The sequence below is a fragment of the Diospyros lotus genome, chromosome 10, assembly GCF_014633365.1.
Source record: "Diospyros lotus cultivar Yz01 chromosome 10, ASM1463336v1, whole genome shotgun sequence".
Lineage (NCBI taxonomy): Eukaryota > Viridiplantae > Streptophyta > Magnoliopsida > Ericales > Ebenaceae > Diospyros > Diospyros lotus.
Window position 1 is genome coordinate 29,004,914 of NC_068347.1, and position 12,211 is coordinate 29,017,124.

At 35.7% G+C, this 12,211-nt stretch overlaps 2 protein-coding genes and 1 non-coding gene across 3 annotated transcripts; all 3 read left to right on the forward strand.

The window, feature by feature from the left end:
- Nucleotides 1-304: 304 nt before the first annotated feature.
- Nucleotides 305-502, forward strand: LOC127812368 (U2 spliceosomal RNA). The gene has a single exon (XR_008025874.1). It is a non-coding gene; the product is annotated as a U2 spliceosomal RNA (small nuclear RNA).
- Nucleotides 503-1,882: 1,380 nt separating this feature from the next.
- On the forward strand, nucleotides 1,883-3,422 carry LOC127811219 (pathogenesis-related protein STH-2-like). Its single transcript, XM_052350926.1, is given in 7 exon segments — nucleotides 1,883-1,912; nucleotides 1,915-2,001; nucleotides 2,003-2,075; nucleotides 2,679-2,713; nucleotides 2,716-2,781; nucleotides 3,220-3,303; nucleotides 3,306-3,422. Coding segments are annotated over 7 exon segments (492 nt in total).
- A 4,571-nt stretch (nucleotides 3,423-7,993) lies between these two features.
- On the forward strand, nucleotides 7,994-12,199 carry LOC127811676 (extensin-like). The gene is made up of 3 exons (XM_052351759.1): nucleotides 7,994-8,259; nucleotides 8,396-8,480; nucleotides 8,576-12,199. Exons 1-3 carry the CDS (start codon nucleotides 8,122-8,124, stop codon nucleotides 9,376-9,378), a joined length of 1,026 nt encoding a protein of 341 aa, XP_052207719.1. The 5' UTR covers nucleotides 7,994-8,121; the 3' UTR covers nucleotides 9,379-12,199.
- The last annotated feature ends 12 nt before the right edge of the window (nucleotides 12,200-12,211 follow it).

Genomic DNA, 12,211 nt, shown 5'->3' on the forward strand with positions numbered 1-12,211 from the left:
GGTCAGAAAAACAGTGGCAAATGCCACGTTTGGCAGAAATTTATGTATCGAGTTTCCCATCATCGAGCTAATCTCAGAAATATTTATTTCATCACAGTTATTTTGCATTTATTTATGATTTTCAAACTGGAAATCAGATTTCAAAAGGATAGATATTTAAACAGAAGAATCAGTGATCACTAGTCTATATTACTAGAAGAAGACGCAGTAATAATTGATTTGTTCTGTTTCCCACATCGGCTGTTCACCAGGCGAAGGCAGCAGAAGAACTGGATAAACAGAGAAGCCAGCGGAGGGTGAAAGCATACCTTTCTCGGCCTTTTGGCTAAGATCAAGTGTAGTATCTGTTCTTATCAGTTTAATATCTGATACGCAGGCCATGGGCCTGCACGATATTAAATTAATTTTTCTTGGGGAAGGGCCTAGTCTACGGTAGCTTGCTGCCGGGGCCCTCTAGCGTCGCCCTCGCCTTGCACTATCGCCTCGGCCTGGCGCGCCCCACCCAAACCATGATCTTAAAATGTTCTTTCGGGTTGCCATCATTTGTGTTATGGCCAGGATCCATTGAATATGGTCTGCTCGTATGTTGATAAAACAGTTCACTGTTCGTGATCATGATTATCCATTGGTTCGATCTAGTCGGTTTATTTTAATAATGCAGTTATTGTTTTGATATGATCATAATATCGTAATTAAGAGCTTTTCAAATCGAAATTGGTAATAATTTCATAGAAATGCTTGCAATTTAAGGTGGGTATGAGCTAATTTAATGTGGTTAAAGAGTTTGATTCCATTATTTGTAACTTATTTTGACAAACGATGTCAAAGTTTGGTTAACTATTAGATAAGAGTTATGACTTGTGTTATTTTAATTAGAGTAATTAACAATTGTAATTGAATTTTTATGTTTTTTAAGTAAAATTTAAACAAATGTTAGATTTAGTGAAGTGATAAATTTGAGTATGTTATAAATTGAATGTAATGAATTATATAATAGTATAGATATGTTTTGATGTGTAATAGATTTTGTGCTAAAAAATTTTGAACTGATTTGTGTACCTAACATAGATTCTGAAACCATGGCACAACACAATCAATCAAAACTCAAATTTAATTAAGTAGAGATTAAGTTAGTTTTGGGTCAAAAATTGTAAATTTAATTACGATTTATTCAAGTTTAAATTTATATAAAACTCAAAACAACCCGAATATAAACAAGATTCATTTGGAAGGGGATTGTTCAAGTTAATGCATTAAAGAAACTACAAGGGCAACAAGTAACATAAGAAATATGACTTCAATCTTCTAAACATGATATCCTAATTAGGTATGGTGTTTATACACTCATATATATGTATACATATATCTAAAGATAGTTTTTTATTTGTTACGTATCTAATCCCTTTTAAGATTTAATTTTCAACATATTATCCATCTAAACTTGTAAGATTTAAGGACTAAATCACATTATCCATACTGGTGTTGGTGAAATTCACGCAGGCTTCATTTATTGTGTTAAAAATTTATATGAATATTTACCTATTTCTTGCCCATTTTTTTCAGGATATATTGTTTGTGGAAGGAAAGCCTACTGACTGGTGTTGGACCTCTAAGTCTAGTCATGTGCATCACATTCACATGTATATGGCTTAGCTTAGCTTAGCTTAGCTTAGCTTCTTGGATACAAAATCTAATCTTTCAACTTTGGAACTCCAAGACCAAAGGAAAAAGGTGTAGTTGGAAAAGACAATGAATTGTCTGAAACATTGACTAGTAGTATAATTTCCATGCCTTGCCACTGTTATATAATATGAGAGAAATTCAAAAGGGCTGCAATTCCAGCTATATAATTATCTGCCCAAATCAAGTCTCGAACACTAACATGGGGGTGACATGTTTTACCCAAGAGCTTGCGCATGCCCAAACTCGCCCATAAGAATGTTCATGGCCTTAATCCAGTATTCCAGTACCTTAATCCCCAAGCTGCTGCCTCAATTCATAAAAGAGTGTGGAGGTCATTGAAGGAGATGCGGCAGCAGGAAATGGGAGCATTGAACAGGTCAATTTCACTCGAGGTTAGCACCAACCAACCATGCATTTGTCTCAAGCATACTTGCTAAGATTGGATGGAACCGACCGGTCAGACACCAAGAGATCAGACTCCACCGGTTCCAAAAAACTTTATTATTCAACTTCCTACTATAGTTTAGGTCATTTTAATTCTGGTATTTTAGGTCTATCTAATTTGTTTCTCTTCTAAATAACCCCTTCAATTAAGTTCATAGCCCTATTACTTTGTTAGGCTCGCTCTTAACTTCACATCAGCATCCCAACTCATTTTGTCACGTTAGCAGAAACACATATCGCTGAAAATTAAAATACAATTACAACTAATCTTAAAGTAATAAGCATAAATTGAACTCAAAATAAGATTAAATAGAAAATTGGCAAAAAATTTAGAATAAATGAGGTGATTAGGCCAATAGTTTATTTCAAACTCTATTTTCATGAATTGCGACAGTGATATTTGAATATCTCATTGAACTTTTTGTAATATTGATTAATAGTCTGCTTAGTAACTATGGTTTTATTTTTTAAGCTGTTTTTGAAAGCTTGAGTAGTTCTTTTGGAGTTGTGGAATCAGAAACACTAACTCAAGCTATTATATATGCATGCAGGTAGCCATTTCAAGTATGTGGAGCACATAATTGATGAGCTGAGCTTGACAAGGAGAAGCTTGTGTGCAAATACACCCTGACTGAGGGTGGCCCATTGGGTGACATGTAGAATTATCACCCAAATTCAAAAACATTCATGTCAAATCATTAAGAATAAAATAAATAATAAGCGAAAGCGTACCTGTATCTATTGTTATGATTGATCAAAACGGGTCTTTTGATCTTCCAATTGATTCGTAATTTCTTTAAAATTTCTCTATTGATGGAGATGCAGAGAGATTAAAAATCTTACTTGAGGACCATAACCCGTATATAATTGCTAAAAACAATTACCAACTTTTAATATTTTTAAATTAGCCCCTCATCAATTTAGAAATAAAATTTATATCTCTATATATTAATTCCATGATAGTTTAATACCCAATAGCTCAAAATTAAATTTTATAGATCATTTTTAATTGACTAAACTTTAAAATAACATTACACATTAAAAAAATACATTTATGGCCCTATATATTGAATCATTTATTTTCAACATGACAAGCTTGCATCCATTGCTTATGGTGTTAGGTTTGAAGCAGCTAGCAATGGTGGGTGCATCTATAAAATAACAAGTGAATACACCTTGCCACTGGGGAGCTTCAAGAGAAGGAAGAAGAAATCAGGTCAGGCAAAGAGAGTGCGATGGGGATTTACAAAGTTTTGGAAGCCTACATCTTGGGCAAACCCCATGCTCATATTTAATAAGCCTCTTTAAAAGTGTTTATATTTTTGGGTTGATTCTACCTAAATTTCTTGTGGTTTGGCATTTTTACATATGTAGCCCATTGTAGACTTACACCATTCTAAGTCTCTATGTTTTCTTTTTTAAATGAAAAATACTATTGGTATACTTTTGTGTATACTTTAGGCTACACAAAGGTGTATCAATGATAAAAATATCCCTCTGAGGCGCATAGAGGCGCGTGAAGCGCATAGAGAGGCGCATGGTATTTTTGTCATTGATACACCTTGTGTAGCCCAAAATGTACAAAAATGATGTACATGTAGGCTGACTCTTTTTAAATATACATTTTCACCTAATAAAAAGGATTGTTTTAAAAAGTCATAGTAAACATGAAATACAAAAGCAAATTACCATGGATACCTATAAAAATAGCACATGAGTCTAGCTTGATAGAATTTGATTAGTTTTATTGAACTATCTAAGGGACTTGGATGGAGAACGAATCTAGTGTAGATGAATAGGTTTGGACCCTCTTTGTGGATGAAACCTCCCATTTTGGGGGTTGTGGGGTTAGATTAATTATCCTAAATTAAAAAAGTCATACTAGACGATATACGTACTTTGAGTTTAAGATATTCAATAATGAAATCGAGTACAAAACTCTTTTCACAAGACTCGAACTTATCAAGAAACTCAAAGCCGAGTATCTAACGGTTAGAATAGATTGTAGCGTTGTTGTTTAGCAAGTTTTTAGGGAGTAAAAGGTGAGAGAGGTTCAAGAATGAATTTATTTTAATTTTTTTTGGACTAGGTGAAGTCTGAAAAAGAATGAATTTTGCTATCATTTAAAACTCTCTGTTAATTAAAATGCTAAATTTTTGGAGTACACTGCATTATTGGGAGGAGATTGTTACAGTATAAAATCAATTTAGTTATGGGTGTATGGCTATCCTTTGGATTTCTAGACATCTGAATGTGTTTTGACCTACTAAAACGTTGGATTTCTAGACTGTAGGATTGCCTAAGGTTAGAAAAATATTATGAGCGAAATACAAAAACTTTTTAATTAGTAAGTTAAGGATAATATAATTTTGTAAATATTGTTGATGGTTGTTTAAATGTATTGTGAACTTTATTTTTATATTTGTTTCAATATATTATGGAATTTATGTTTGTTTGTATTATGTTTGAATTATTTTTTATAATTTTTTTATATATATAATTATATTTGTAAAAAATCTCATATATTTTTTAAATTTATAGTTTATCTTGTGTTTCTATTTTCTACTTTTTTTTTGGAAAAAAATTGTCCGTATTTTCTTTTCTTATCAAAAACATTTTTCGTTTTCATTTTTGTGCAATCTAGACCGGAACCCTAGATCCCAGTGCTTTAAAAGCTAAGATAGTTTGATCAACTAGTCTAACTCAGCACCTTCTAGCAATCTAAGAGACTTGTTGAAAATCCTAAGTTTCCTACCTCAAGTGATCTTCGAAGTAAAGCAATATAAGATATGTTTGCTAAGTAACGAAAACTTATGTGTTTATTTAGTCTTGGAAAGTACTAACAAATGGAAAGCATGCTAACAAAAATATCGAACCAACTACACTTTTAAGTAAAAATTATTCTCATTCATTAGGAAAGCATATTACAAAACGTGGTTGTTAAAGAATCAATCATCAATGGGCCAAGATTCATTCCAATAAATTTCCTACAATTGTGGGATTATCGATGGGCCCGGTTTCTATGTTTATTGTTTGAAGGAATGTGCAAATGGCCGATTTGGTAAATCAACAAACCGAATAAATCGAATCGAGAGACTAAATTGACTGATTAAACTTAATAAACCAAATTAATCGATAAAAAAAATTTGAATATAAATTGTATAAACCAAACAAATACAAAAAAAAATTGAACTAACCGATAGACCGAACGTTGAAAAACTAAACAAGCTAGAAAACCATGTAGCGAGCCAAAAATGACATCGTTTATAACCATAAAAAATTCATTGTCTTAAAATTTGGTTAATTCGATTATTTTCAACTAAAAAACCTAACCAAACCTGAAAAATCAAATTTTTCTAAAAAATTATCCAAATTGAATTAAAAAAACAAATTGAACTGATAATTTTAGGTAGTTCGGTTCAATTGGACCGAATTTTTGCACACCCCTCATTGTTTGAATTTTTTGTACAAATTTAATTATGCTTCATTTCCCCATTGTTTCTTTTTTGTAATCTTTCCTATTTTATAAATCTCTATTTGGAGCCACTTTTGGTAAGTGTCTCTTCACCTCCTTTAATGCTAGTAAAACTCCATATCTTACTTCACTAGAGAGCAATTGACCACATAATATCGTGTTCCACATTTTTTGAAATCTATAAACCCCTTTAAAGAAATAAGGGGATTGTTATTACAAATGGCTCTCATCTTCCAATTCATCAATCTCATCCGGAAGATCTCATTAAACAATATTTGAACTATATAAAGGGTACAATCTCCAATGTAAACACATTCTTTAACTCACGTAGCATTCTTGTGCTCGCATTATTTTTTTTTTTTAGCACTAATTTGATCATCGGAGGTCACTCTAAGATACAAAAAACTTAACTCTTGCAAAAATTCGACGCTACTTGTGCTTTGTGCCTCCCCAGCATCATCAAACTAAAATTTTATTTTTCATCAAAATATTGCCTCATCTCGACACGCATACATGTACTGGTTATATGATGAATTCATTCCTTTTAAGCAAAGAATTGAGCCAAATGTTCTATAAATGGAGATGATGGATTAGTTCTTCTTTTTCTTTTACTTGGGAATGTCAGCATCCGAGACAAGAAATGCATAGCTAGGCACAAGCCAGCCTGTAGATTCCATTCAAGACAACCACCCCCCACAAAAGTTCAATCTGACCTCCATTCCCTTCCAGTCCTTGAGAAATTAAAATATCTAGGGTTTTGAGAAGACACTGGTTTTCATAATATATTGATTCCACCTCCCATATCAATGAAAGAAATTTTTATTGAAGCCCACATTAATTGTGGACTCATTCAGAGTAGATGTTTCAATTAGAATATGATTTTAAGTGATTGGGTTAAGTATTTTTGTTGGGCAATAAGTAAAGATATTTTAGTGTCTTATAATTATTACAAAAAAAAAATTATTGTTACGTCATTCTAGTGTCAACTTTTGTATTTCAAAAGAAAATTATTCTTAGGGGAGAGACTTTTTCCAAAAAGAGAGAGAGAGAGAGAGAGAGAGAGAGAGAGAGAGCAAAACTTGCCCATGTTATCATGGTTTAGAATCTCAAACTCAAAGTGAAAGACTGGAGGGGATGTAACTTGATCATGATGAGTCTGAAACGTAAAGCCAGTGGTACTACTAGTGTTGGGTTGGGTTAAAAGATTCCACAAGGAGACAGTGAGAAGAATGGAGCCAAATTTCCTGTCATTTCTTTCAATAGTCAAGCTTATCTGGAGGTTGTGGAAGAATAATAGAAGAAGAGAAGTACAAAACAATGAGAAGGAAGATAGATACCCCCATTAATATTACTTTCCTCTGTTGACTCCGGTGGTTCCAAACACATTGGACGGGCATGATTACGAAGACAACATTTAACTAAGTTTTCTATTAGCATAATTTTTGGCAAACAGAACCCACCCTCTATTTTAAGTTCTGCCCAAATTGAAAACAAACTCTGCAACATGGTAAGCGGGAGAGCGAGAAGTTCTAAGGACTGGCTGGCACTTGAAGTCAAATTGGTGAATGCAGTCTGGCAAAGAACCAAAGAACAAACGCATGTGCTATGGATCAAGCAATTACACTTCTTGAGTAAATCTGCCAAATTGGTAAATTTGGAAGGGAAGGAAGCATAACAGCCTGATTCATGATGAAATTCTGATTTTTGAGAGAGAGAGGGGGGGGGGGGGTAGGGGCAAGTCAAATGGACAATAAAAAACAAATGCTACACAAATAGAGAAGTTGTACGTATTGATTAAATAATGTAATTTAAAATGTAATCCAATCAAAACCGAGTATGAAACCGTCTGAGCTCATTTCAAAAGGAGATTCTTGAAACAATTATGGTTATGAACTGTTTCAGACAATCAAATGAACATTTTCAAGTGCAAAATAAGGGTGGTCCTGTAACCAAGTGACCACAAACGGCTGACAAATGAATGAAGGCTTTTGTCCTAATCACAAATTCATAATCAACACTTGCTGGGTAGCATTAGTGAGAAAGAACCTTACGGCTCCAGTGAGAGAATCAGATCTCTATCAACCTTTACGGCAAAAAATGGAGGATGGGCTGTGCTCTAGAAAGCTCATGCGTGTATAATTCAGTAGAAACATAAAATATAACTTGGACACTTTCATTTGTTTCAATGATCTCTTTCTTGTAAGAAAAGGATTCCTACCAAATGGATATCCTCATAAAGCTACTTTGACAGTGAAGGCCAGTGAGACTCTACCGTCTATTTTCACTTTAAATCCTTGGTCGGTCTTGGATATCATAAAACTGCAGGCAGACTCTATCGTAGATAGCCATCCATCTTAAAGCAAATTCCCTTTGGTTCAACATTCAGAGGTCCAAACAAACAACCACCCTTTCCATGAACCCACGCCCATCTCTCTCTATATCAGTTTGGCGCTAAAATCTCAAAAAGCCAATCAAGCAGCAATGCCTATTTATTACTCTCTCAAAAAGAGATTCCTTGCATGCCCCACACCCTCTGCCTTTTAAATATTCTATTCCCGTTTGCATATGAATGCCATATATTGATTCTCCAGACAAAGAACCTGTGTTTCTTCTCCATTTCTCCACCTTCTCTTCAAACAATGGTTCCGGAGCTGGAGGTATGCCCCAACAACTTGCATCATTTTTGATAATACCATATCGTTTGATTTATGAAAATTAGCATTCTCTGGGTTCATCTTTGTGGTTTCCCCCTATAAACTACTTCTAACCGCAAGATTTTCATTACAAATGCAGAACCCTAGAGTCACCGTGATAGAGGTCCGAATGGATTGTAATGGTTGCGTGCAGAAAATCAAGAAGGCTCTACATGGCATTAATGGTACGTGATTAATTACACACGTGTTTTTTCAATCCGTTCTTCCTTTCCTGCCGCTCTTTTGAGGAACCTCTCTAAATTTGGGTTCTAAATTACAGGTATTTACGACATTAACATCGACTTCCCTCAACAAAAGTTAACAATAATTGGGTGGGCGGACCCTGAGAAAATAGTCAAAGCCATTAGGAAGACGAGAAAGACAGCAACTATTTGTTCCCATACAGAACCATCAGATCCATCAGCTCAGTCAACGGAGCCAGCACCCGATCAGCCGACAGGGCAACCACCAGCTCCTGATGCGGCAAACCCACCTCCAGCAGAAGCTCCACCAGCCGAAGCAGCCCCGCCAGCAGAACCACCTAAAGACCAACCGCCAAATGAAGATCCACCTCCAGATGTACCCCTATCAACTGTTCCTAAGGAGACCTCTGCAGGACAACCAGCACAAGCCTCCAAGCCTACGGGTGCAGAAGAGGTTCATGTTATATACCACCACCCACCTGACCATGGGCACAGGTATCCCTATGGTCACAGCTATGGTCACATCTATGGTGGACCCTGGAACACTTACCCAAGTGGACCGAGGTCCCGACAAGAGCTTGGATTTCAACAAGGGCCATCCACACCTGCCCAAGTGACTCAACAAGGGCCATCCACACCTGTCCATGTGACTCACAGCTATAGCACCTACAAACCAGCGCCTTATGTTACCCACAGCTATAACGCATACAAGCCGTCACCTTATGTCGCTGAATACGAATATGTCAGGTCACCACCACGACACACACATTACAGTAGACCAGAGTGTTACAGTGACAATTATCACAGCAGCAGCAATGGCAATGGCAATATCACTTCAATGTTCAGTGATGAAAACCCAAATTCATGTAGGATAGTCTAGAAGGAAAAAGATGCCAGCATGGTAAAAAGTCACGGTCTTTAGCCCCTAACAGAGACGTATCTCAAATGTCAATGCAGAATAAAAAATAATATTGTCAAGGACAATAACATTATCATCTTAAGCATGCGATGATGTATATTAATGAATCAGGTTCTTTGCTTGTAAGAATAGGAAGAGTTTAGTTTTACATTACATTACCTAGACATCTAATTCAAATTACGTGGAATTCCTTACTTGTAAAGAATCCTGTCATGTATTAACTTGTAAGGGGAGTCTACCATAATTAGAGATAGTAAAGGGGTGAAAACAGTATAAATGAAAGCTAGCTGTAAGGGGTTGTACTTAGTTGCTGCATTAGCAGCTGGTACATTCCCATGCACATGTAGGCGGTCACAGCACATGGGAGGTTAAGAATCCAGCTATATATATAGTGCTGAATTCTCTTCCACGGATATGAAAATTTCTGAGAATATTTTGATCTCTCTCTCTCTCTCATTTCTCTCCCTTATTTCTGCATTCTCTCTCTCTCTCTCTCTCTCTCTCTCTCTCTCTCTCTCTCTCTCTCTCTCTCTCTCTCTATTTCTTTCATCATCTCGATCTTATTGTTTGATCGAGAATCATTGTCAGCATTTGAGAAGCTGACAAATCCATAGTGTTATTTATTCTTCTGCACTGTACAATACCACCTCGAGACGTGCAAACCTGAATCAAAGGCACAGTTTTCTGGAAGCTTCCTTTCCAATATAAAGTTCCTTACAACTTGGCAAATAATATTAAGTACCCAGAACAGTATCTATCACTCTTGAAAATATCTGTAGTAAACTAGTAATATTCCTCATCTCTCTACAATCTAAATTGGCTGACTTCTCCAATTACGGGTTCCTAAATGGGTGTCATAGAATCTAAAGATTCAGGAGCTGCATAACATCAAATTATCCGATCAATTTCACATTGGGCAACTACCATCAGATCAAAAGCTAATGCCCAATTGGATCTATAAGAAAACTGTTAGACACAAAATGCTAAGCACGGAAGACAACCTCCCTAACCATAGACCACTAGGAAAGAAGCATGTATGAATATTCAGAATGTTTTCAAAACCAGCAGATTATATAGACTCCATTGAAGTTCCAAATCTAGCAATCTTAATATAGCAGGTTTCTGAGTCGTTGAGAATATTTGCTGACAAAACTGTGCATTCTGGATCTATCACTGTTAGGTAGGAAAACCTAGAAATAATTCAGTAAAAAATATGTATTCACTATGTCACAATCATTCACAAAGAAAAGTAACTTAGTCACTCAGGGCCTGCCAGAACAGTGAATCATAAAATATAGGTAAAACATTCGTCATTCGCTCCAAAGCATATCAAAAAAGTAATATGGCAAGAGCTAAAACTTCAATCTTTTCAGCCAGTTGTTCCAAACACGCATCTCCATAAGACTAGTGAAGACTTCATTTGTCAGGTTTTACTTGAAAAGTCAGACATACAAGGCACAGGTTCCGACACTAACACCACTAGGGGTGGTAGCTTAGTGAATAAAGTTCAAGGATAGGGTTCAACTCATGCCCTTCTGGTGATTATGGAAGTGAACCAGCTAGCAATAGTAGTTCTATACCCGACACTGAGAAATGGTGTCTTTTTAACTAGCACCCCCTCAGTATGGTGTGTGCTACGAGTCCTCCTGATCTCCACACTGCCCAATAGGGATAGGGGTTGCCAAGATTATGTCCTAACAAGGAGGCTATACCAATTTTCTTCATTATGTCTTCTGGGAAGCAAATATAGATTCAGGCACTGCCACTTTTATAATAACATACAAGTTCATAGAGAAATGAAGTTGCAGCTTTCTCAGCTGTATAAACCAGTTAAATTAATCCAGAAAAGACCAAACAAGCACTGAATCTTGCCACGTACCAAAAAGAAGCAACAAAGTAACAGCTATATTATCAAACTAGATTAAATGAAAGCATACAAAAATTTTGAGCCAAAGAACAAATAGAAGAGTTGTAAAACAATGATAACCTCAAACTGCTGTCAAAGGGAAAGCAAGGTAGGCTACTTAATGAAGGTTGGGTTGCAATAGTAAGGTTGCTTCTTTATGATTGGTAGGTCAAGGATTCAAGTTGTGGACACAGCCTCTTTACAAAATAAGGGTAAAGTTGTATACACATACAACTTTACCCTTCAATACCGTACTCCGAAAAGCGGGGAACCTCATGCACTGACGACATCCTTCAATACCATACTCCTAATCTTATTCACATAATCCAAGCACACTTAACGAAACAAACTATCTGTTCTAAGAACTAGATTCAGAAGTAAAAGGAAAATTTAGATCTTCAAGAGTCACAGTCTGAGTACCAAAGTCAAAAAAGCTTGTACTCTTCATTCCAATTCCACCACCATGAGCAAATTGGCAAAAAGCACAACCAAATCCCTACAACCAAGGCAAAGTTGATGCAGTAGTTTGTGCACCCTTTTATAAGAACCCAACTACCAGTAGCAGATGACATATCTCTATCAATCAATGTCAGGTAAAACTTTGACACATGAAAATGCATTTGATACCAGTCTTTTAACTCTACTAGCAATTTTCAAATCAATCAAATATAAATAAAACTTCCAAGAGGTCAAAGCATCCAGCACAAATTCCGGAGAAACTAGCAGTAGAAGCCATCACAATTCAACAATATAAGCACTTGTAATTCATAAACTATCATAAATCTCTTGTACATGAATGTTTCTGGGAAAATATTACAAGAAAAAGGGGGAGGGAGAAAACAGCTTACTTTCCATGACTAAAAATATTAAACCCCCCCCCCCCCCCCC